The following is a 25,547-nucleotide window of genomic DNA, read 5'->3' as shown; positions in this document are numbered from 1 at the left end:
TACTGTGGATATTTTATTATTGTTCCAGTAAACAAACTACATTCTCATTGTTCAACTGACAGTCTGAGGACACTTTATCAAGAATAAACATGGTGTCAGGCATCTAGAGATTACTCCAAGGAGGAACTCATAGTAGAACTCCCTTGTGAAGCCTGAAGATGTGCAGTTTAGAGGCCTAGCGAGGCTAACATTTTCCACTCCAAAGGTTTGCTAATTTAGAAGCTTACTGATGGCCTGAATGGAAGCAAAGTTTCTCCTGCTGCAGGACTGCTACCAAACTGAATGCAAAAAGAAAAATCCAGCTTTGTTTATTATTTAATTTAGAGATCACCTGACTCCAAATGACCCTGGATGGCTTACACTTCAAAAGCAAGAACAATAAAAATTAAGAAAAAGGTCATAGGCATCCAGAAGACAACAGAAAACGAAACAAAACAAAAAACACACCCAACAGGTGCTCATCAGCCACCCTGTCCCACAGGCAAATTTTCACAGACTTTCGGAACATCATTAGGGTGGGAGCCACAGAGATCTCTAGGAGGATGCTATTCTGGAGGGCAGGTACCATGACAGAGAAGGCATATTTCTTGGTCCCAATAAAAGACACTGCTTCAGTGTCCTCCTTCCTGCCATGGGACCACAGGCAGAACACATTTTAAAACCTTCCACTTTTGTAGTGCTGCAGATAAGGATCACTATTTGTTTTGCTCTGCTTTGCTTATCAAAATCTGATGAATATTTTGAGCCCAAGACAAAACTAACTCATGAACAGAAGCTGGGGAATCTACTGAGCCTGCATAAGATAGCTGAATGAGAAAGCAGACGACTGTGACTTTGGAGAAATGAAACTATCGAGCCAGGGTGGTTGTGGGTATTTGGGACAAGGATTTATCCCAAATGACTTTAACTTGGGAGAAGCTATGCAGATGATAACAAATCTTGAAAGGATCAGGGGGCAGGCCCAGGTCTAGGATCATGAAATCTTAATGGGGCTCTAGCCACCCAAACTAGTTTGTAAAAGAGGGTGCAGATAGAAACCCAGGCCACAAAAACTTTACCTCATGATTAAGGCACTACATTAATCCAATTTAAGGGCTTTAGACATACTTATTGTGGAAAAAGATACACAAAGAGGGCAGAATATTTTGGTAAGATTGTTAAATGCCATAAATGTAAGAAAATGGATCATAAGACTGTTATATTTGAGCAGTGAGAGACAATGCAAAAAAAAATAGAGATTCAATAAGCATTTATTTGGGAGACTAACTGTACAGATGTATGTTTCTGCCAAATCACAGGAAGCATCTTTGTAAATCAATGGCTGCGCAGTGTGCATTAAAAGCTCATTCAAAAGCTGATAAAACTGTGTGAAGAGTTATTTTAGGCACATTATATTTGTCAATACTTTTGACTTAGATGACAGTCAGATCACATTTTATGACAAATTAATGCAGAACACCATGAAATTCCAAAAGGTTCACATACTTTTTCTTGCAACTGTAAATACTTCTAGGGCTTGTCTCATCTCCTGACTACTACATCCCCTGCAAGGTCAAGCAGCAAGGATTAATATTGCCAGCAGTATTTTAGAGGCAGTACTCAAATATTAAAAATACATGCTACTGGTCAGTTCCCCAATCTTATCAGCTCAGGGGCATCTGTTGCAGTATCCTAGTGTGTCATGGGGAAGAACTCGCCACAGTGCTAGCGTAAGAACCATAAGTATTCCTCCAACAAAGGAAGGAGCTACAGTCGTGTGAAAAGGAAAGTACACCCTCTTTGAGTTCTATAGTTTTATGTATCAGGACATAATAAAAATCAACTGGTCCTTAGCAGTTCTCAAAAGTAGGTAAATACAACCTCAGATGAACAACAACACATGACATATTACACCATGTCATCATTTATTTTACAAAAAGAAAGCCAAAATGGAGAAGCCACATGTGAAAAACTAAGTACACCCTTACTGCTCCCACAGGTATGAAGAGGCTAAGTAGCAGCCAGGTGCTGCTAATCAAATGCCCTTGATCAATCGATCATCAGGAAGTGTGACTACCTCTATAAAAGCTGAAATTTTAGGAGTTTGCTGGTCTTGAGTACTGAGGTGTGTGTTAACACAATGCCAAAGAGTAAAGACATCAGCAATGATCTTAGAGAAGCAATTGTTGCTGCCCATCAATCTGGGAAGGGTTATAAGGCCACTTCCAAACAATTTAAAGTCCATCATTCTACAGTGCGGAAGATTACAAGTTGAAAACATTCAAGACAGTTGCCAATCTTCCCAGGAGTGGACGTCCCAGCAAATTCATCCCAAGGTCAGACCATGCAATGCTCAGAGAAATTGCAAAAAATCCAAGAGTTACATCTCAGACTCTACAGGCCTCAGTTAGCATGTGAAATGTTAAAGTTCATGACAGTACAATTAGAAAAAGACTGAACAAGTATGGTTTGTTTGGAAGGGTTGCCAGGAGAAAGCCTCTGCTCTCTAAAAAGAACATGGCAGCACGGCTTAGGTTTGCAAAGTTGCATCTGAACAAATCACAAGACTTCTGGAACACTGTCCTTTGGACAGAGGAGACCAAAGTGGAGATGTTTGGCCATAATGCACAGCGCCACGTTTGGCGAAAACCAAACACAACATATTAGCACAAACATCTCATACCAACCATCAAGCATGGTGGTGGAGGGATGATTTGGGCTTGTTTTGCAGCCACAGGACCGGGGCATCTTGCAGTCATTGAGTCGATCATGAACTCCTCTGTATACCAAAGTATTCTAGAGTCAAATGTGAGGCCATCTGCCCAACAGCTAAAGCTTGGCCGACATTGGGTCATGCAAAAGGACAACGATCCCAAGCACACCAGCAAATCTACAACAGAAAGGCTGAAAAAGAAAAGAATCAAGGTGTTGCAATGGCCCAGTCGAAGTCCAGATCTCAACCCGACTGAAATGCTGTGGCAAGACCTCAAGAGAGCTGTGCATAAACAAATGCCTGCAAACCTCAATGAACTGAAGCAATATTGTAAAGAAGAGAGGGCCAAAACTCCTCCACAACAATGTAAGAGACTGATAAGCCATACAGAAAATGATTACTTCAAGTTATTGCTGATAAAGGTGGTTCTACAAGCTATTGAATCATAAGGTGTACTTAGTTTTTCACACATGGCTTCTCCATTTTGGCTTTCTTTTTGTAAAATAAATGATGACATGGTGTAATATGTCATGTGTTGTTGTTCATCTGAGGTTGAATTTACCTACTTTTGAAAACTGCTAAGGACCAGATGATTATTATGTCCTGATACGTAAAACCACAGAACTCAAAGAGGGTGTACTTTCTTTTTCACACAACTGTATTCCATATACATTCTATATAGCTAGAATGCCATTTAAAAAGTAAAGCCACAAGAGAGTAGATATACCGAGAGTGTCGGCTGGCAGGGCCCAGGAGGAGAGCCTTTTCTGCCATGGCATCCAGCCTGAGGAACATCATTCCACCTGAGATTAGGTTAGCCCCGACTTTGCTGGCCTTTTGCAAGGCCCTACAAACTTGGGTTTGTGCCTGGACCTGGTACCCTGGAAGTGTAATAGAACCTATATCTTGGCTTTGTTGATGGTTATTTTATGATGTTCAGCTGTTATGTGTTTTTATTTCATATTATATATTTTATTTGTTTTTATCTATTTTATTGTAAGCTGCCCAGAGTCACATATGTGAGATGGGCAGTTATATAAATCAAATAAATAAATAAGGAATGATTGAAACACAGTTACAGAACACAGACTGCTGTCCATGAATAACACCTGTGCTCAAGAAACATGACACAATTCACATATCGTAGACCTGTAAAAGGAGGTATGCTTACAGATGAGATTCTTCTGCATTTTTCAGATGCTCAATTTTTACTGCTTGATGCTTCTAGTGGATTCTGGTAGATTAGATAGATCCAGATTCTCCTACATGGATTACGTTTATTAACTCTTGTTGAAAGCTTTTCTTTAAAATATTATATTTTGAGATTTCTAGTATTTCCAAGTTTCTCCAAAGGGAAATGTCTGCACTTCTTGGAGGGAATTTCAGTTTTCCTGGATGACATCTTCATCTATAGTCTTACTGAGGATCAACATGACCACAGACTATTTGAAGCAACAGTTCTCTAGGATGAGACATAATCCTCATGCTAAATATCATCCAGGCAAAATATTTGTTGTAGCAGATGCTTTGTTCCACTAAAACATTTTGATCCAAATTCAATTCAACTTTTGGAAGGAGCAGAGATTTTTGGTCCAGAGAAGCAAACAATATTAAATTTTATATAAAATGATTGCACAAAGCATGGCTAATGCACTCAATTCTTTGCCTGTCACAGGGTCTAATTCTTGATGGTGTCAAAATTGTTATCTCTACTAGGACATGATAAGAAGTACCAGAAAAACTTCATGAGGCCAATAAACATCACTAAAAGCAGAGAACATGCAAGACTACCTCTTTGATAGCCACAGCTGGGCCAAAGTTTCAAAATATTTGTAATTGGCTGTGATTTTTGCCAAAAGAATAAATCTCAACGGAGAAAAACACTGATAATCACACCTATGCCAGATAGACCCTGGAAAACAAGCAAAACTGTTATTTATGAATTCAGAAGTCATAGTTATTATAGATTATTTTTCCAGGTATCTCAAAACTGCGAGCATGGCCAGTCATACATAATATATTGTTATAATTTGTTTTTAAAACACAATGGCTAAATGGGGAGGTTCTGATGATCTCCCTCCCTCCTAACAGGTAATGCCCCACAGGGAAAGCATTTGCACAGCTTGCAGAGAAGCATCATTTTACTCACATTACAACCAGCTCTCATTATCTCCATCCTTCAAAGTGTCTTCTCCCACAGGAAGATCCATTCTTAGTTTTATTCAATTATAGAGCAAGTCCCATCCATGCCATAAATACAGTCTAGTACAACTTTGGAAAGAAACTTGTATTATCACTAGACTGATTTCAAGAAAGTCTACACAAAGTCAGCCTAATACATCCACTTCAGTAACAATGTTTAATTTGGCAGAATTGTATCCAAGGTTCCAAGTGCAAATTAAATTAGATGATCAGAAGGATTGATCAGAATCAGCAACTATACAGGAACAGCAACAGAAAATCTTCTATTATCTGCAGAAGCTCAATTGGGAAGACCAGAAGAAATTTGCAGCTTCAGAGAAGTTACAGTCCTCACATTCACAGGAACTTCCAGAATGAAGTGAGATTGCTTGCCAACTTACCAAAATCACCCAAAGAAAACAGCATTTGACCTCCTGAATCAGATGCATATTCTGTTGCATAATGCAAAGGTAAGAATGGATCATGAGAAGCACTGGGGACAGAGAGGCTAGAGAGAGAGGCAAGTGGCATTCTTTGTACACCAGGGATTTGAAACACAAACCATAAAAATCCCAATGTGAACGCTACATGATAAAAATCTTTGTGGCACAGACTGATGTTGGAAATTTGTGTTCAGTTTTAGTACTGCCCTGGATATTGTCACTGGCTTCACATATAGTGATAACATGTCATATAAAATAATTGTATGAAGTGTAAGCTCCCTTTCTTGAGGCTTATGGAGAACTTCAAGAGCAAAGAGTTAAATTACCACCCCATTAAAGAGTAAAATAGGTGCGTAGACCTTCCAACAGACTTGATGTTCCTAATATGCTGAAGGGAAAAAAACATATACGCAAAAGGGGGGATAGCCCAACCCTACAGTGACACCATCACCTCACCCCCATGTCTTTGCAACCTCCAGAGGATGAAAAATAAATTTTAAAACATGCTGTCTCAACCACAGAAAAAACTGTCTACTCTTGTTATGTGGGATGTTAAGACTGATTCTAGTCTCTCACTTTGGAAATAGAAAATCAGATTATAGTCAGAAAACTTCACAATCAGTCTTGTACAGACACTTTACTGAATAGAACCTGGAAGGAGAGCATGAAACAAAATAAAAATGTTTTGTTAGTTAAGTCAAACTTAACTATCTCAAATGATGCATCACTTATTTTTTTTAGATATATCTTTCCATGAGCTCCAAATGATATGGATAGTGCTTCCCCTTCCAATTTATTCCCACAACAATCCCGTGAGAAAGATTGGCTGAGAGATACAGACTGCCATGATGGAATCTCAGCTTGAACCTGGATCTCCCTTGTTTTAGGTTCATAACCTAACCACAATATTATACTGTAGCATGGCTTGCGAGAAATGCAATGGGTTGACTATAAAATATAGCTCACATTAATAGGCAAATGCTTAATTGGGTGATTTTTTCTTGAATTAACCTTAAATGTTCATGCATTTTGCATGCCACCTTCTACAAAAATTCTACATTATACACATGGTTCCCCAACTGACTAGGACTTGGATAGCTTAATCACAATGGGTAGTTTTTCTATTAGTTTGAAATTACTGCCTCCAGCCAGGCTAACAGAGATGATGGGAATTGTAATCTAAAACACATGCAGGATATTACCTTTCACACTTTTCAGGTAGTGAAAAATTTTATGAGCAACAAGAGTGCTTGTACAACATTACATCACAGCATCATGTCTGCAAGTGTAAAATTAAATTCATACCTCATCACAAACTAAATAATTGATCCACATGCCACAAAAAGAACCCAATGAGACAGCATGGTAAATCAGATTATAATAAAACTGCTAACATCATTACAAAAGCAGAACAAAGCAGAAAAAAAATGTTCTAGAGATCATACAACTTGATTCAAAATAAACCTTAGTCCAAGCCTAGGGCCAAAACAAGACAGGGAAGTGACATTCCCAAACAATTAAGACACAAAACAGACAGACAACAGCAACAATAAAAGAAAGATACAATATGTGAAAGATTTTAAGAAAAGGACTGAGAAGCTGGAATATGAATTTACTGGAAGAATAGGAAATTAGAACGGTATAAAAGACACAAACACACTCCACCAAAGCTCCTCAGAGTTACTGCTCCTGAAGCCTCAGTCAAGCCCAGATTCATTTTCAGTCAACCATGGTGGAATACCATTTTACCCTAGAGTGCTGCAGAATATCTCTGAAGGCATCCAGTTCAATTCAGGATTCACCTGAATCCAAAACATCCCTGCTTGGAACAGATGATGTAGAAGCATGAAACAAGTAAACTCCTGAATATATGCAATTTATGCAGGAATATATGGAAGTGCCTAATTACACTGGAGGCTAACACCTCCTTTCCCCATCTGAGGGCAGAGGCCACAGGTTCTCTCTTACCCAATTGCTCCCCTGTTGGAAATAAGGCTTCCAATTGCTGGGATGATCGCCATAGAGGACAATGTAGCGTGTCACCCAATTGTAGGTGTTGAAGGTCCCCTGAGTGGCAATGGTTTTTATATGTGCTTTCTTTGTCAGATCAATCTGGAGCCATGGATGCTTGTCTTGGGGATCTGGGGACCAACCACCAGCACCTGTACCAAATAATATGAAGAGAAAGATATAGAGGAAACAGCTAGGGATAGAAGTAGAGGAAGCTATGTTCCTGATACATACAGTATATGCTGCCACTCACACCTCTCTGCTGTAAGTTTGTGCATTCTGGAGAATTACTCAGCAACACAATATCCCCTTACCTAGAAGAGCTCAGAGCAAATCCCAAATCCTGCTTCCGATTAGCAGCACAAATAATGTATGAGAGAGACCAGATGAAAATATGTATTACCTTGCCTTTCCTCTAAAAAACTCAGATAGTTGTGTCCAGTCCATAAAGAGGACAGAGGGTGGTGAAAGGTTTGGATTTCATGGATTTCTACCAGGTGTTCTGGCAGTATAGTGTATAGTAAAGTGCCAATGTCATCATTATCCATAACGAATGATGTCAAAGGCACCATTGTCTTAACTCCATCAGGTTCTGGAAAAGGTACAAAGAGCCATGGCCACACAGCAAATCAGTTGTTGTCTGGAGGTTCTGGGTCAATAGCAAGCAATCACAATATAATAATTGATCAAGCATGCTGGTATGTGCTGCCTGACTGCTCTGCTATAAGCAAAGCAACTAACCAAACCAGAGAACCTCTATTGATGGTTTGTTTAGCGTTAATTCCAAACTGAGATGCCTGCCTCATAAGTCTCCCCAGAAGGCAGATTTGAGACGATTTGTTCTTGGCTTCCGATTCAGGCTTGCTAGGAGAACAGAGCCAGTTTGGTGTAATGGTTAAGGCACCAGGCTAGAAACCAGAAGACTGGGAATTCTGCCTTAGACACAAAGCAAGCTAGGTGACCTTGGGCCAGTCGCTCTCTCAAGCCCTAAGAAGCAGACAATGGCAAACCACTTCTGAAATCTTGCCAAGAAAACTGCAGGGACTTGTCCAGGCAGTCACCAGGAGTCAACACTGACTTGAAGGCACAAAACAAAAAAAAAAGAGAACAACAGCCATACATCTCAGTCTAGACATAATGCTAAAAAGCTTTAGGAAAGCCTGGAATAAGGAGGCGGCTGGGGCCTTGGATAGGATCGCGCCTGTGCGTCCTCTCTTGGCCCATCACTCCTGGCACTCCCTGTGGTTCACGGAGGAATTGAGGGAGCTGAAAAGGGCTAAGAGACGGCTAGAGCGCCGCTGGTGGAAAACTCGGGACGAATCAGACCGAACACAGGTTAGAGCGGCTATTAAGGTCTACCTAGTGGCGGTAAGGGCGGCGAAACGTCAATATTTCTCCGCTCTTATTGCATCCTCAGAGTGTCGCCCTGCAGCCCTGTTTAGGGTCACCCGGGCCCTCATGGGAAAAGGGGGGGCGGAGGACTACTTGCAGGGTCGTGCAGAGGAATTTGCTGAACACCTGATGGATAAAATTGCTCAGGTCCGTTCTCAGTTGGAAGCCAAGCATGGAGTAGGTCCAGAAGAGTTGCCCAGGGAGCATTCTTGCCCAGTTATCTGGGAGCGGTTTGATCCTGTTGTCCCTGAGGAAGTGGACAGGGTCCTCGGGGCTGTCAGTGTGACCACCTGTGATTTAGATCCGTGTCCCTCCTGGTTAGTTAGATCCACCAAGGAGGTGACCCTAGGGTGGGTCCTGGCGGTGGTTAATTCATCCTTGCAGGAGGGGGTGTTCCCGAAGCCTTTCAAAGAGGCTTTGGTCCGCCCTCTCCTCAAGAAACCGTCGCTAGACCCCACCCTCCTGGACAATTTTCGTCCAGTCTCCCACCTCCCCTTTTTAGGGAAGGTGGTAGAAAAGGTGGTCCCACGGCAGCTTCAGAGGATCCTGGAGGAAACGGATTATCTGGACCCCTATCAGTCAGGATTCAGGCCTGGTTATGGGACAGAAACAGCATTGGTCACACTTTTAGATGATCTCTGGCGAGAGCGGGATGGGGGTAGTGCATCCATCCTTGCTCTTCTTGACCTCTCGGCGGCTTTCGATACCATCGACCATGGTATCCTTTTGGGTCGGCTGCAGGAGTTGGGGTTGGGTGGCACAATGCTGTGCTGGTTCAGCTCCTTTCTCCAAGGCCGAACCCAATCGGTGTTGATAGGGAGCGAGAGGTCCAGCCCCCGGCCCCTACTGTGTGGGGTGCCACAGGGGTCAGTGCTTTCACCGCTCCTATTTAATATCTACATGAAGCCGCTGGGTGAGATCATCCGGCGCCAGGGAGTGAGGTATCATCAGTATGCTGATGATACCCAACTATACATCTCCATCCCAGGTGCCTTAAGTGATCCTGTGACTACCCTTTCGCGGTGCCTGGAGGCTGTGGGGGCCTGGATGGGGGACAACAGGCTTCAGCTGAACCCTGGTAAGACGGAGTGGCTGTGGATACGGGGAGCCTCAAGATCTAGGACTTTGTCATCTTTGGTTCTTGACGGGGTTGCACTACCCCAGACAGACCCGGTGCGTAATTTGGGGGTTCTCCTGGACTCACGACTCCTGCTCGAAGAGCAGGTGGCAGTCGTGGCCAGGAGGGCCTTTGCACGACTTCGTGTCGCGCGGCAGTTACACCCCTTCCTGGATCAGGGGGACCTCCGCACGGTCACTCACGCCCTGGTCACCTCTGGGTTGGACTACTGTAATGCGCTCTACATGGGGCTACCCTTGAAGTGTATCCGGAAGCTACAGCTGGTGCAGAATGCGGCGGCACGGACAGTTCTTAATGCCCCTAGGAGGGCACATATAACACCGCTGTTGCGCGAGCTGCATTGGTTACCAGTTTGTTTCCGGGTCCAATTCAAGTTGTTGGTCATCACCTTTAAAGCCCTTCATGGCACGGGACCAGGCTATCTGAGGAACCGCCTCGCCCTGGTCACTTCAGCCCGTCCCACTCGGTCCAGCAGAAGGGGCAGGTTGCAGACCCCACCGGTCAGGGAATTTCAATTGGTGGGGTCTAGGCAGAGAGCCTTTTCTGCTGCAGCGCCCGCCCTATAGAACATCCTGCCTCCTGAGGTCTGGTGTGCCCCCTCCCTCGTGGCCTTCAGGAAAGGTATTAAATCCTGGTTTTGCCAGAAGGCCTGGGGGCCAGAGGGGGGCCCGCACCTGTGGAGATGGCTGGTGGGATGCTGGGTTGCCCCCCCCCCAGCATCTTACAGATTTTTATAGGGCCAAAATTAGAGGAGGTTTTTTAGGGTATTTTTAATATGTTTTTAAATTATTTATAGTTTTTAGCCATCTTGGAGAGAATTGTATTTCTTCTTTTTTATTGTGAGCCGCCCAGAGTCACCTGTGGGGGAGATGGGCGGCATACAAGCCAAATAAATAAATAAATAAATAAATAAATAAATAAATAAAATTCCGAGATGGAGGTTTCCTGGTTTGTTTAGCTATTCCCACTGTCAAAAGAAGCTAAACAGAAATAGCTAGGAAACAACTGCTAAGAAGTTGTTCTTGGGAAGCCCTCAATCACAAGAAGCTAGAATTTTGTCTTATGGTGATGCTGGATGGTGGATCTTTGACTTTCGCAAATACATGAAGATATAAGGGACAGATTTTGTCATCATGCTTGCTTGTGAAACTCTTTTGAGCTTTCTGAAATATGCAACACAGAATTAAGTAATTTAGTTGCATATTATAGCGATGTTAAACTAGAGAGAATTGGGAGGAGGGCAGAAATTCTGCCTCTTCATGTTGAACTTACCATAAATCCGAGCAAAAGTAGCAGCGCGGAAGATGCTGGACTGAGAGGATGCACCAAGATTCCAAACATAGAGAGGCCCAACCAATTCATAATCACAGCGGCCTACAGAGGAAAGTGGGAAGAAGTCATCATTCTGGCCAAGCCAGGTGGCAGCACCTGGCTGATCTTGCCTGGGTTGGGGCTGGTTAGTATTTGGATCTAACCAAGAATACCAGGGCTGTGGGCAAGACTGAGAAGTAAAAAAATAAATAAATAAAACCTCAAAAGGTGGCAGTGGACTGCACTTCCATATTGCTGCTAAGAAAATTACATGAGCATGTCCATGAAGTCAGCAGGTGTCAAGCTCAACACAAAGGAGACTTTACTTTTTAACCCTTTGTTACCCTGCATTAGTGTATGGATTTCCACAGGACCCAGAGTGAAGCATGCCCCAAACAGCACTTTTTGTAGAAATCAGTGGAAAAAACCCAAAGCTATGTGGCATAAAAGCAAGGGTTTGCATCTGACAGTGATGGTGACAAGACACATACACAACAAGCAGGCTGAAATTTCATTTGGTTATTCAGTAGCTGTGCTGTCCATCGCTCCCTCCCTCCTCTCCTCCAGGTTGTTTTTCCTCTCCCTCTCCCACTGCAGAGAGTGGCTGACACGCCCTTGCAGGCTCAGCTCCTGCCTGTATCAGCTGGAGAGCAAAATGGGGAAGTCCCTTCTCATCCCTCCCTCCTGTCCATCTATGAGACACCAGAATAAGGAGGCAGCAAATTGTCATCATATAGAGGAAAGCAGAATAATGGGAGAATGACACCCTTGGGGGGCTTGTGCAAAATGTGCAGTAAATGAAGGGCAGATGTAGGTGGCCATCTAATCCTTCTCCCCCACTCTAGATATAACCCAAGCCTCAGTTGAACTGAGTAGAATCGAGTCTTCTTCTTCCGCAAAAAGGGAACAGGGCTCTCCTTCTGCTAACCAATTCCTTGAAAGTGAAGTGATGCAAAGTCAACAGAAGTATCTACACAGGATACTTGGTAAAGGGATGCAGAAGAAATGGACCAGAAATGCTTACCATTTTGCAGAGCTTGGGGGAATGGGAAGGGGATGGAAAAGGGGAGCTGCCAACCAGTGCTCCAGAAGAGGCCTACCAGGAAATGTTTTAAGAGACTCTGTAACCAACACCGACAAAAGGTCCACAGCCCTCCTTCCCAAACCAAGATATGTTGGGACTATAGCTAACACTACAAGCACCACCCTCCATAACTATCACAGATTATGGGAACTACAGACCCACACATTTGACAGCCATCACACTGGGAAAGGCCTGGAGACAAGGCAAAAAAGAAGGGTGAGGGCAAACTAATATTAACCCCGGGCCCCTGCAAACGTCCCTGAGATATTGGGGCACACCTTCCTTTTGCTTCTATTAGCAGAGGAGAGGCCAAGATGAGGAGACAGCATTCTGGAGAAGCCTCCAGGCGTTTCCTAACGGCTGACCAGAATATATCAATCTCAGCCCTGAGCCCCACCCGGTCAGCAATTAGGAATCCTCCCCCCACTTCCCCGCCCCAAGTCCTGGGCCCCCTTGCGTAACTCTTTGGCAGAAAAGGGAGGAAATCCAGACGTTCTTCTGCCCTGGCTCTTCAAGCAGAGCCTCAACCGTATTTCGGGTCCCTTCAGCAACCCAGCGGAGCGAGCTCTCTAAGGAGCATCCTCCCCTCCCCAAGCTGGTGCAAAGGCACATCCCAGCCCTGCTCCAAATGCGCCGCAGTCACCCCTGCGCGGGGGGGGGGATGCCCCAGGCTCACCCTTCCCCATCGCGACATTTCTTCCTTCCCGCCCAGCCCGATCCGTGCCGCCGCCGCAATGCAGCTAAAAACAGACGTGCCCAGTCCCGGGACACTCACGCTTGAACCAGCTGCAGTTGTGGAGATGCAGAAGAGTCGCGAAGAGTAGCAGTAAAAACTGCCGGCGGCCACCCATGGTGGAGCCGCAACGCCGCCCGACTCGCTGCGCTCTCCGACGCCCGGCTGCCTGGCCGCCGGCCCACGTGTGCTCTCCCAGCCGCCGCCTGCTGCCCGGAGCAATCAGACGCGCGCCTCCGCTGCGGTGGTGCGCCTGCGTACACCCACCAAGGGGTACCCGGGGAAGAAGCTGGTGCTAGATGACGGTAGAAGAGCCCTCTGCACTGGCTTAGAGGCACTCTTCGTTAGCTCTAGCTTCCAACCGATTTCTACGGGCTTAGTCCTAATATTTATTTAATGTACTGTTTTTCTCCACAAAATTAAACTTTCCCAGCTATTGTGTAGGGTGTTCAGCTTAACGCCCTCCAAATAAGTCGTACTGTACTTTGACTCCCATCATTCCAGTCAGTACAGTATCTGGAAGACACCAGAGTGTTATGTGGAAAACTGGGAAAACCTTCTACTTAGGAAAGAACTCTTCATTAAGTTTCCTGCCTTTCGGGGAGTTGTTCAAGGTGGTATATGTGGTGCTTCCGCCTCCCATTTGTCCCACATCATCAACCCTATGAGGTGGGTTGGGCTGAGAGAGAATGAGAGTGGCCCAAAATCACCTGGTGAACTTCTGTGGGTGGATTAGAACCTGGTGCCAATCCAACACCTCAACCACTACACCACTGGCTCATGGACACTGATCAACTTAATTCATTATTACTTCATTAAAAATGGTAACATAACTATGGAACATCCCCTGTAATGCCACCTGATGTGAGTAGTTTAACCCAAATCTAATCACACCCTGGCTTCATTAGCTACATTTCTGGGTCTGTTCAGCAAGGTGTCCTCCAGAAGTGTTGAGATAACTGTCCAAAGCCATGCTGGCTAACAATGCTGACAGTTCTCAAGGCATCTAGCAAGAAATGATTTGCCCTATTTGGGTAGGATAGCCTGAGCTTTGCTGACCTAGTTTTTTAAGCCTTCTTTTCTCTCTGGAAAGGGAACCTATCTTGGAAGGGTAATTCAAAGGCTAACAAAGCTTGTTAATCCCAGCTGGACATTTTGAAAACCTTATGTTGGGGTTCATTGATTCTTTCAGCTGTACCTATTCGTATTAAAGACTGAGGACAGTATTAAATATTTAAATATCTAAAAAGGAAGATGGGGTGATCACAGCACCTTATATGTAAATCAAGGCCTTTGTTATTCAATTGAAATCGACTCAATCTATTCCTTTGGTGTTTTTCTTATCCATTGAATTCTAGGTCTTATCCTTTATAATGAAAATAAGGTCCAAAGTGTAATGTGAGTGTGCCACATTAATGCTTACTTTTTAAGATGCCAATGTTAATGAGGAAATACATTCTTCATACGTCCGGAGATGCTGTCTCATATGTTTCCAATAATGATGGAAATCTAGTAGCCCTGGCCAACTCATTCTAATTTTTATCAATTTTAAAGTCTCTTACTTATTCATCCACAACAAATACCTTGTGACTCTTTCCATTTTACAGACAGAAAAAGCAGAAGCTATCTTTCACTGAATAAGAACAGAGCAGCAGATAATGGTTTAATTTAATGAGTAGGATTTGTTCCAAATTCATCTTGATGATATATTCTAAACTTGAAATACCTTCAGATAAAAAAGTAAATTATGTTACAAAATGATGTGTGAAAACACAGGGAAAAAATGGCATGTTAAAAAGGTTAATTTGCACACCGTGTAAGCAATAAAGATGTTCTACAATGTCATCTGGCTGTGTAGGCTTGACTTAACTGCTCAATTAACCAAATTTTCTGGGTTCACACAACACAATGAATCATCATCTAAATACACAGGTTCATTCAACAGGCTAGGCTAAAATAAGTTGACTAGTGTTCAGTTGTCATGGAAGTCCAGTCATATTCATATGCTAACAACTTTCAACTTGAGCCAGAAATGTACTTAGAAGTAAGTCCCACTGAAATGAATTGGATTTATGACAATATGGAATTGCAGCCTTTGATTGGTTTCACACACTGTGCTAAGCCATGTTTTGTTTAAATGTGGTTTATTGAATAAACTTCAGTTTGGATCACACAACATGTAAAACCATAAAATGTGAATCACAGTGGATGTGTATATCATTACAAGCTAAACCCAAAGTCTATAATGGCATAGTGCAACATGTGAACCCACTATTAGACTCTGACATACTGATATTTTCCCTTGATCTTTTCACCAACCTTTTCTGCCTGCAGATTGAAGAATTGGGGCTTGAACACTTAATGTTTAATGATCAACCTCTTGCTCTATATGAGTGAGATAAAATTATACCAATTAGCTGAGAAAAACTATTGGGAAGGGTAGTAGATAGAAGATGCAATTATAATTGGCTTTTGCTATTGTCTGGCTTTGTAAATTAATTTTAAGCAGAGAACAGCACATCAGCAAGTTTCAGATGTATACAGTATTGTATCCTGCAACATAAAGTTAGATATCCAAAAGCTAGTTACCAAATTGAAACATCTATATTATTAAGTATTATTTCTCGGTTACTGACCCTAGGGTTCACATTGTTCCTCCAACCTGCAGAGGAAGAAAATTGGATCCCAAAGGGCCAAGGGAAAGTACCAGTGCATAGAAGTTAAGTTGTAAGCAAGCAGGATGGCTAAATGATGCAGTAAATCAAACCTGGACTTTATGATAAAGGGAGCATATAGTAAATGTGGGGAAAGTCCATTTTAAAAGGTTCAGACACAGAACATGCTAAAGAAAAGGGATGACTTGCCCATCGAGGTGATGGGCAAGGAAAGAGAAGCCAGTCAAGCGAGAAGGCAGGGCCCTCTCCATCATCTTTCAGGCATTTGATATCCTTTCCCCAAGGCTGGCTGGAAGCTTAGCCAAGTAAGATCAAAGCACCAGCCAGCAGCATCAGGGCTCATTATTTCAACAGCATACTAGGCTCAGTGAAGCTAGTTGCAGTATAGATTATTTTAACGTTTTATTGTTTTTTAATAGCCTTATGGTTATATTATAGTTACAGTATAGATTAGGTTTTATTTTATGGATTGAGATCTTGGTCATGTAAATTTGTTCTGGAGCGTGTGCTGCTTATATGAGATCCTGGGCTGGAGGAAACAGCTGACAGAGATCAGCTTCTTCAGAAAACTGTTCTTCAGCCCTTCTTCCTTTTCAACTTTCTTCTAGGCTTTTGACTTTGCTACCTACAATAACAGCTTGACATTTCTCACAAACCAATGGTACTGATTCTGGGGACGGGATCTAGCCTTCGGCATATGCCTTCCTGCCAGATCAGGCTACTGAGGGAAGGGGGATTGCCACTTCCTTCCTTCCTGGTAAACCAGTTTCAGAGAGGACTTCTCTGGAGTAAAGTTGCTAGTGAGAGCATATACTAGACTGTTTTTCCCAGGAGTTGTGGGCAGAGTGCAACAATGTCATGGGAAGCAGCTTTGGAGATCTCTAGTGGGAATTGAGTCCAAGGCACTATATCATGTCCATGCTTGCATCGTGCCCCATTCCATGACAACAGTGGTGGGGTGGATTAGACTGAATGAATGAGTGCGAAAACACTAACTGAATGAATGAGTGCAAAAACAATGGGAAAAAGTATTCGAACCAGATATTAATTTATCTGAAGTTAGAAACTTTGGGAGGTTTTTTTCCCCTCTTATTCTCAAACTTAAGAGAAAAAGAGAAAAGCAAAGAATCACAACCAGATATATGGCCAGTTTTTATTTCACAAATTCTGATGAATGACAAACAGAGCTAGAGAGGTAATCATGTATATGTTCCTAAGGGGAGATAAAAGTACACCAAATGCCAGCCCTAAAGAGGAGAGGACGTAGAGATCAGAATGTTTGACCCAAGGAGAAAATGTCGACAAAATCCAGCTGCAGTTGCCTGAGAGCTTGGAGGCTGGCAAGTGAGAGGTACTGGAGGGCAGAGACTGAGCTGCAGAAGCTCAACTTGAAACACAAATGTGCTGCTTGACCAGCAGAGAAAAAACACATTGCTGCAAGGGAAGACTTCACGCTGGAGCTGATGCAGGAAAAGATGGCAAATGAAGCAGAGATGATGTGAATAGAAAAAGGGATGGCCCCATTGCAGGTTCTTCCTATAACAAGTACCCCAGCAGCAAAGCACAAAGATGGGAGGACAAGAAGGCCTATTTGGCCAATTCTGAATAGACATGTCTGGGATACAGTATAATGTTTCCCAAGAGCAAGATGTGAGCTCTCTTCTTTATATATATATATATATATATATATATATATATATATATATATATATATATCTTTATTAAAACTTTTTTAAAAGATAGAAATGAATACAAACTAATATAAAGTAAGGAAGAAAAAGGAAACAGAAAGAAAGCAAAAAGAAAGCAAAAAGTGTAAGAAAAGGCAAAAAGCTAAAGAAAAATAGAAAAGAAAGAAAAAGTATATAAAGAAGTGGCTTCCAATATTCTTCACAGTAGGTATAAGTACAATTATATTTTAACCTCTCTCTCTAAAGTTACATCACTACACTCTTCCTCGTTCTTCTAGCATTCATCTAATTTTTGCAGCCCAGAAGTGGTAGACTTAGACTAGTTATCTAACTATATCCTCGAGCAGAGAGAGAGAAAATAGTTCAGTAATTATTCTTCTGCAACTGAAACATATCAGTTACTCCTATTTCTTGCTCCCAGGTGTAGCTGATTCAAAGTTCATATTGTTATGTGTCAGCTATTACAACCCTCATACTTCCTTTAAGTGAATTATCAATGCCAGCAAATAAGCTTTCTTGAAGGATGGTATCTTCACTTTATTTGTTCACTTGCCAAGTGACTTTGAGGATCCCTGTGCACTGATGTGCGTGGGCTAGAGACCGATGGAGCTTGAGGATGAAAGTGAGAATAAAAAGTTCCAGGTGTTGATAGAAGGTGAAACCAAGAGTTGTTAGTAAAATAATAACTTTGCTCAAAAGATTGGTATTGGGGCTCCTATTACCTAAGGGTAGTGCTTCACTTATTCAATGTTAAACTGCTTTGAAGTCACTGAAGTTATAGGAATCATACCAGGAAATACTGTGAGTTCACGCAGCACATTAAGCCATAACCATTGCTTATTGAATAATCTATAGTAGGTGAGTTTATATACTATGCTAAACTATAATCTTGATTTACAGACCATAGTTGGCTGGCTTCACATAAAACACTGTCAAATTCAAATCACCTTGTGGCTTAGTGCACTGCGTAAACCCAGGCAAAGAGCATTTCCAGAAGACTTTCCATCTCTCGACCCTTCTGATTCCAGTATAAAATGTACCTGAGATTAATGCCAGCTTGTTTCCTATTTTCAGATCTGTTCCCCATCTTTCCTTTCAATGCCTCCCTGACATACAGTAGTTCAGGTGAATCAACGTGGGGTGAAGTTGAGCAAAACTGATTAGCAATAGACTACTGTTTCCATATGGGCTGGAAAGGAAAAGTCCCCCTTCTCAAGTAAAACTCCCTGGGGAGAAAGAGAAGAACCCTGCAATGCTTTCCCCACATCTTCCCAGTCACCCAAAGTATCCCTTCCTCCCATTCTACCATGACGTTCATGATGAATACAACCATGCATGTACACAGCACTACCTACGCCCTCACTCCCCCACCCCCGGAAGCACATACAGATAATCCTTTTAATGTGCTGCTGTCCTCCAGCCCAAAAGATTGGTACAAAGTAAGTCAGCATATATGATTTCTCAGTCTTCAATAGCCAGGCTGTAGTTCTCGTCAACAATGAAGCCAGTGAGTGCTATTGTCTTAATAGTTTACTAATGTATGGGGCAAGAAAAGGTGCAGTGACTGGTGGATTTCCCTGACAGTGGGAAGAGCATCCACCAACTGCTCTTGGTTACATGGGCTGGGAGACAATGCAAATTCAGATAATGACAAAAGCAAAGATAATCTGTCAAAACCTGATTGGTGGTGGGGACTCCTAGTAAAGCCAAAGAAGGTCTCCTCTCCTGTTTTACCAGGAGGCCCCGCCCACCCCTGGATCCTCTGCAGTACCTGATCCATGTCAGTGGGTGACAGAGTCTGCACCCTCTGTCACACCACTTCCCTGGATCCGGCCCTGGGAGGGGGTCCCAGTAAAGCAGAAGAGTCTTTGTCTTGTACCGAAATCATCTAGTTTTCATGACAGTTGGGTGTTGTTCCTCATCTTCAAAACAAGGGAATTTTAAACACAGGAGCAAGTTAGGGGTTTTCTGTTCGATAATGTAGAAAACAGATGCAGGAACATCACCCATCTCCTTTTCTTCTCCAAAAAATGAGGGAGAAAAGATTTCATTTATAAAGCCAAACAGGAATGAGTGTTTAGGGAGCCAGAAAAAGGGGAAGATATCCAAGGATTATACATGCTGAAATCCAAAAATGTATTAAGACTAAGCCAAATTGATTTTTCAGCTGAGATGAAGAACAAAGTTGTGTTCTCTTCCCCTACCCCCTTTTTAATCTGTTGATGGAGAGATTTTAACATCTCTAATTTTACTGAAAAACCATTAATGCCTGGTTCATACAAACTAGAAGAGATTGGAAATGAAATCTTAGAGACAGGCTTCACATTTGTTCCCCCTTACCCTGCGGGCTGGGAAAACATGTGGTGTTTCTTCATTATTGTTACCTCTTTCCTGCTGCTCATCACTGTATTCTAAAGTCAAGATTTAGCCTTGAGATAAGCTGCTTTCTGTATTTAGGTCAAATTAAGAAAGACAGCAAGTAGACATCTGCCACCAAAGGATGCTATGAATATCCCCAACATATACAAATATTGCAGATCCCAATAGCTTAATGCAGAAGAGTTATAGTGCCGCTTGGAGCTTACAGAATATCTTTTTAGTTGTCATTTCTCCTGGGCTATATACTTAATCCCCTGAGTTCACTATCAGTAAGAACAAACAGAATGAGCAATAAAACCTTGCAGTACACTCCCATTCCTAAAAGCAGCACTCCAGCCAGCCTAAGGCAGGAGGGTTATTACACTGTCCAGGTCTCTTGGGATCTAAGAAAGTTTAAATGCTTTCCCCCCTCTTTATGTATCCAAAGGCTTCTACAGCTGTACACTAGAGGTGAGGAACCTGTGGCTCTCCAGATGTTGTTGAACTGCAACTCCCAGAATTCTTAACCATTGGCTATGCTGCCTGTGACTTCTGGGAGCTATAGCTCAGTAAATGACTCAGTAAATTCACCTTTGCACTAGAGGACAACAGCATTGGGCAGTAACTTAGAACAGGTGCAGTAGAATTGGGGTAGGGATTGTCAGTGGAGATGGCAAATCCTATTCTCTATCAGGATGGTATAGACAGTCCACCTCCCTTTAAACTCTCAGAGCAGAGAGCTGCTGCTGCTATATTATGTTGTGTTCCCAGGTACAGAGTTTTACATAACCTGGAATTGGAGGGCGGGGTCCCTTTTTTTTACACAGTGTATATTCTGTGTTTTCAGTCATACCGACCACCAAGAGGGCCCATGTTACCAGTTTCATCCTTGCTGGGAATCTTCAGACATGCAGGACCTGGATAGCTCTTCAATGCCCTGTACATGGTCATCTAAAGTGCAAAGCTCCATGACTTCAGTTCCCGGCAGAGAGTTTGAACCCCACTGAACAACAAAATCTGGCTACCCACATCTGAGGATTAAACCAGTAATGTGATGCCTCATGGTGGTCACCTTAACTCAAGTTCCATATTGGCTTTGTATTGTGCTGCCTCAAAGATAGGAAGATATTCAGGGTGGAGAAAGGTTATGTAAGGATTGTTGCACTTACCTGAATTCCAGCTATATTAAAAAAATATTTGATTTCTCCAGTGATAGGTTGCTCTTGCTTCTGTTCCTGGTTTTAGATAGACAATGAGGTATTTTTATTACACTCTATTAAACTGCATGTTTCCCTTCCTTTCTTAACCTTGTCCAGCTCCTCCATTATCTTTTCTTTACATCTACTTTTAATCCCCCCTAATACTGTGTTCAGTCCCCCCAATTGTCACAAATGAAATGGCAAACCTTGACTATGCTAATATCTCCTGGGCATGAACAGTGCTGTTTTGGGAAAACATGAAAGAACTGTAGAAAGAATTGTGATGGTTGTGAAACAGTACCTGTTTCAGAGCAGTAGCCTCTGTAAATCTGGTATTTATAGCCTGAGGTTGAAATGGTGGCCCTGTACATCTTGTTTGATGCCAGCTCCCATCAAAAACAACTAGCATAGGCAGGGGTCAGGTTGGTGGGAGTTATACTATAATACCAATAGAAGAGAATATGTGTAGCTCAGGGTTGAACTGTGGAGTCCTTGGGGTTCTCTGAGCTTGGTTGTTTTCTTGCAAACGTTTCATTACCCGGCTAGGTAACATCTTCAGTGCTAGAAGCTGAACCAAGCTCAGAGAACCCCAAGGACTCCACAGTTATACTATAATGCTATATTATACTATAATATAATATTAACTGGGGAAGCACAGGTTCTCTAACTCTGCTTTACTTCTAGCATTTTTATGAAATGCCTTCAAGTTCAAAAATCATATCAACATTAACTGACCTGAAAAAAAATCCACCTCATTGTTTCAGAATTACCTTATGTATAAGATTGCACTCAGTCAACTTTTAAACATTGTGCTATTCATCATACTTTGACAAAACTACCTCTATCATCTATGGTTCATAAACACCATGTCATATTTACAAATAATTCAGCTAAGAATAACGCAGCATGGCTCTTTCACTATCAAACAGGAGAACTGTCCTCTCAGTATCAACCACATCACTCAACAGAATAGCCAACTTATAACTTAAGACGATAACAAGTCTTAAAGAATATTTGTAGACAGCAAGCTAATGATGAACAACAATTTGATGATGAACGAGCAGCTTCAAGTAAGTAGGAATAAACTTGTTATTAAGAACTGCTGGGGAAACTCTGAAGCCACCCTTTGGAATTCCAAGGGGCTTGCCTTCAGTACAATGCAAGAGAAGGTTAGATTAATATTTTATATACTTTTGGGAATTTCAGGCCTCACAGACACATCAAACTGTTTTTGCATTGAGTTGTTGGCAGCAAACAGAGTTAAGTGTGAGCTCACCAATCCCTTCTGATTTCAGTGATTTTAAAAATAGCTGCCACTCTTTGTATTTGACTTTTGTGTCTGTCATTATTTAAACTTATAAGGAATGGGCATTACGATACAACTGGATCTATGAATAGATCTCTGTGTGATTGGTAGTAGATAGCAAGGATTTTGGACCAAGTATTCAAAAGCTGCAGTTTAAAAATATACTTTCTTTTACCTTATTCTGATGAAACGGAAGATTAGGGTAATAAGGAAAAGATCTTTGTATGGAAGGACTATAAGTTGTATTTCATTTTAGTTCTCTGTTTGCACCAAATTCACATGCTCTTAGAACTACAAGAGTTGAATGAAAAACAATGCTTCCACCTCCTTAAGTTGAGTTTAAAAAGAGATATTTTAATAAATGAAACAGGAAAATAATCCTCAAAATGAATGCTTTTGCTACCTGTATTTACTTTTCCACATAAATCACCATTTGCTGTGCACTTCTAACAATGATGGACAAGCTTTTTAAAGCCATCACAAAAGAAGTCCACACTATCTCTTCAATCAGGTCCAGACAGTCCTTTTCACCTCTTCATTTGAGTCAGACAGAAACCCATGAAGGTATTCCTTCAATTTTGAGAAAAGGTGGAAATGACATGGTACCAAGTCTGGTCTTTAGGGCATATGGGTAAGACAGTGAGATCCAACTCCAACTTCACAATTGCCTCATGAATGGCTCATGACATGTGAGGCCTAGCATTGTCATGTTGCAGCAAAATTTTCTTCTTGTGCTTCTGCACTCTTCATATTAATTGTTTTAAAGTTTTGAATGTTGCAGTGTAGCGCTCTGAGTTGATAATGGTGCCAGGTTCAAGAAATCCATGTGTAACACCATCTCCATTCCAGAAACTGGAGCCTTGAGTTTTCCTGCCAAAGTCTGACTCTTGAATTTGAATGATCTTCCGATTGTCCTTAATCAGATCATTAGCCCTTTTCATGTAAACTTGTTGGTTGCTGTCACAGGTCACCCACTTCACTCTTGATCCCACAAATCAGCTGTTCCAAGTTCATTATCTTTACATTTTTTGGCTCAGCAATGCACAGTACATGAACATAGTCATCACCATAAACAACCTGCATTGAGCAATCAAACCTCATTTAGCAATACAAAATTCAATCACGTTGCTTAAAGAGCACTGATGAATACCCACTGCAGGCTTCCATTTCTCATCAACAGTGAACAATAACAGCACAACCTTTTCTCACAGCAATTTCCCAGCAACAGAAAGTACAGATGCTAAAGAACAGGTCAGAGCTTTTAGTATATCAGTATTGCCAGCTATTGGCAACTTAAAAACATTGGAGGCATTACTTTTCATTCAACCATTGTAATTAAATCCCAGTCATAAAAGAATGCAAACATATCTGTGTGGGACATGAGGAAAGAAATCCAAAACCAATATTAAAGCAATATTTTTTTATGATAACAACTCACCCTTTTTAAAATAGTTTGTAGGCTTTGAGGCACAGGAATTCATTACAAGACAAGAGGAAAAAACAAGCAACAGTTACTAAGTGACAAGAGCCAGGCATTCTGCATAAACCAGAATTAAACCCTGGTCTGAAAATTACCCTTTACATTCTGCAGCCTGATCGTTTTTAGCTCAAATTAAGTCTTGTTCATTTTCCAGAGGTAAGAGAACCTATTGTTTAAGGCTGGAAATTAAGCATGTGTTCTAGGGAATTCCTATACAGGGGGAAAAAAAGTGTGTAATAGTGGCAATAAACTGAAAGATATACCAATGCCTGGGCCAGACATCATTAAAAATTCATAAATCACTACCCATGTTTTGTTTGAAATCTACTAAAGAGCAGCACAGGGATATTTATTCCCTCACTCTAATCCTTATTTGCAGGAAGAGGCTGCTTGGACCAATGAGCCTCCAGTCAGCACAGAATGGTATCAATGGGACTCGGAGATGTTCCCATCAGACCTGCCAGAGTTATGTGAAAAGAAGGCTATCCGCAAAGTGGCACGTATCTATCTCCCGGTCATGGTTGTCCTGTTCTGTGTTCTTGGTTTCCTTGGCCATGGGATTCTGCTGCTGGTTCGTGCCCGTTACCATCGAGTCCAGTACCTTGGCGACATCCTCCTCTTACACCTAGCTATCTCGGACTTGCTGCTACTCTTGACTCTACCAGTAGGTGTGGCTGGGATGATGGGCACTTGGTACCTGGGCATGACCGCATGCCAGGCCCTGCAAGGCTTTCATGCCCTGACCTTTTACAGTGGTTTTCTTTTCCTCATGGGTCTCACCCTGGACCGCTACATAGCCATAGTGTGGGTACCCCTTGCCCGCCGCCTGCGCCCCACTGCCAGTTTCTGGGGCAGGCTGAGTTCAGGGCTGATGTGGCTATTCTCAGCTGCTCTAGCAGTGCCCAATGTCATGTATGCTCATGTGGAGGACTACGAAGGCCATCAGCTCTGCAGGGTGACTGTTGTCAGAACTACTGTTTGCTTAGTGCAAGTGGGCTTTGGCTTTGTGCTACCGTTCACCATCATGGTAATCTGCTATGCAGCCATCATACGTACTCTTCGGTCCTCTCCTTACACCCAGTCACACAAGGCCTTGTGGCTCATTTTGGCCCTGGTTTTGGTGTTTTTGGTTTTGCAGCTCCCCTACGCACTACTCGCCTTATTAGATGCAGCGGACTTGATAGGCCAGCAGGCATCAAGCTGCACAGTAAGCCTTCAGCGTGATCTTGCCCTCCTCATTACCAGTGGCTTGGTCTTTGCTCGCTGCTGCCTAAATCCTGTGCTTCATACTTTCCTGGGTGTGAGGTTCCGTAAGGACCTGCAAAGGTTAAGCAGAGAGTTTGGCTGCCTGGGGCACTGGGCACGCTATAACAATAGACCCAGGTGTAGCAGCCGTCATACTTCATTTACTACCCATCTGGAAGGACTATCAGGAGCACCATGAAAACATGGGCACTGCCCACCTGAGAAGAGTCCTGGAATGTTGGAAGACTGGCTTTTGTACTCAGGGAAGTGTGCAGCTTTCACATGTTCTCCACAACTTTTGACAATAAAGCTTCAGCTTTGGATAATGCTAAAACTTGTCTTTTTTATATTTACCACTACTTGTCTACTGGGAGGGTTATTTGGTCTGTGTGTCTGATATGTGGAATGGGAATAATCCATGATCAAGACAGTTAGTGGTCCTGCCCAAACCTGGATCTGGACTGGAGAGCGTTTTCTGTAGCTTGGGCCTTGTGGTGGTAGCACTGGACCCAGAAAGGAGGAAGAAGATTCTGTCTGTTGAGGAGGCAAAGGCAGAAGTAGGCTTCTGAGAGATGACTAACTTCCACTAGCTACAGTATGTATTAGACA

General features: G+C 42.5%; 2 protein-coding genes across 2 annotated transcripts in view; one reads left to right on the top strand and one right to left on the bottom strand.

Annotated features, from left to right (window-relative positions):
* Window positions 1-13,158, bottom strand: part of CNTNAP1 (contactin associated protein 1) — a 49,630-nt gene extending 36,472 nt beyond the window's left edge. Inside the window, exons 1-3 of the mRNA XM_007431991.4 lie at window positions 13,027-13,158; window positions 11,129-11,230; window positions 7,285-7,478 (exon numbers count right to left, since the gene is read on the bottom strand). Of these exons, the coding sequence (XP_007432053.1) occupies window positions 7,285-7,478; window positions 11,129-11,230; window positions 13,027-13,102 (372 nt within the window). The 5' untranslated portion in view covers window positions 13,103-13,158. The remainder of the gene's footprint in view (window positions 1-7,284; window positions 7,479-11,128; window positions 11,231-13,026) is intronic.
* An 8,713-nt stretch (window positions 13,159-21,871) lies between these two features.
* On the top strand, window positions 21,872-25,290 carry CCR10 (C-C motif chemokine receptor 10). Its single transcript, XM_025169030.1, has 2 exons — window positions 21,872-21,977; window positions 24,073-25,290. Exons 1-2 carry the CDS (start codon window positions 21,939-21,941, stop codon window positions 25,135-25,137), a joined length of 1,104 nt encoding a protein of 367 aa, XP_025024798.1. The 5' UTR covers window positions 21,872-21,938; the 3' UTR covers window positions 25,138-25,290.
* The last annotated feature ends 257 nt before the right edge of the window (window positions 25,291-25,547 follow it).

This window comes from Python bivittatus, unplaced genomic scaffold (assembly GCF_059951505.1).
Source record: "Python bivittatus isolate LINGU-HERP-01145 unplaced genomic scaffold, Pbiv_v1 ctg000410_np1212, whole genome shotgun sequence".
Taxonomy (NCBI): Eukaryota; Metazoa; Chordata; class Lepidosauria; order Squamata; family Pythonidae; genus Python; species Python bivittatus.
This window is presented reverse-complemented; position numbering and strand designations above follow the sequence as displayed.

Coding starts and splice junctions, on each gene's coding strand:
- CCR10 (XM_025169030.1), top strand. CDS start 21,939: ATGATGAACAACAATTTGATGATGAACGAGCAGCTTCAA. Junction 21,978..24,072: donor TGATGAACGAGCAGCTTCAA/GTAAGTAGGAAT, acceptor CCTTATTTGCAG/GAAGAGGCTGCTTGGACCAA.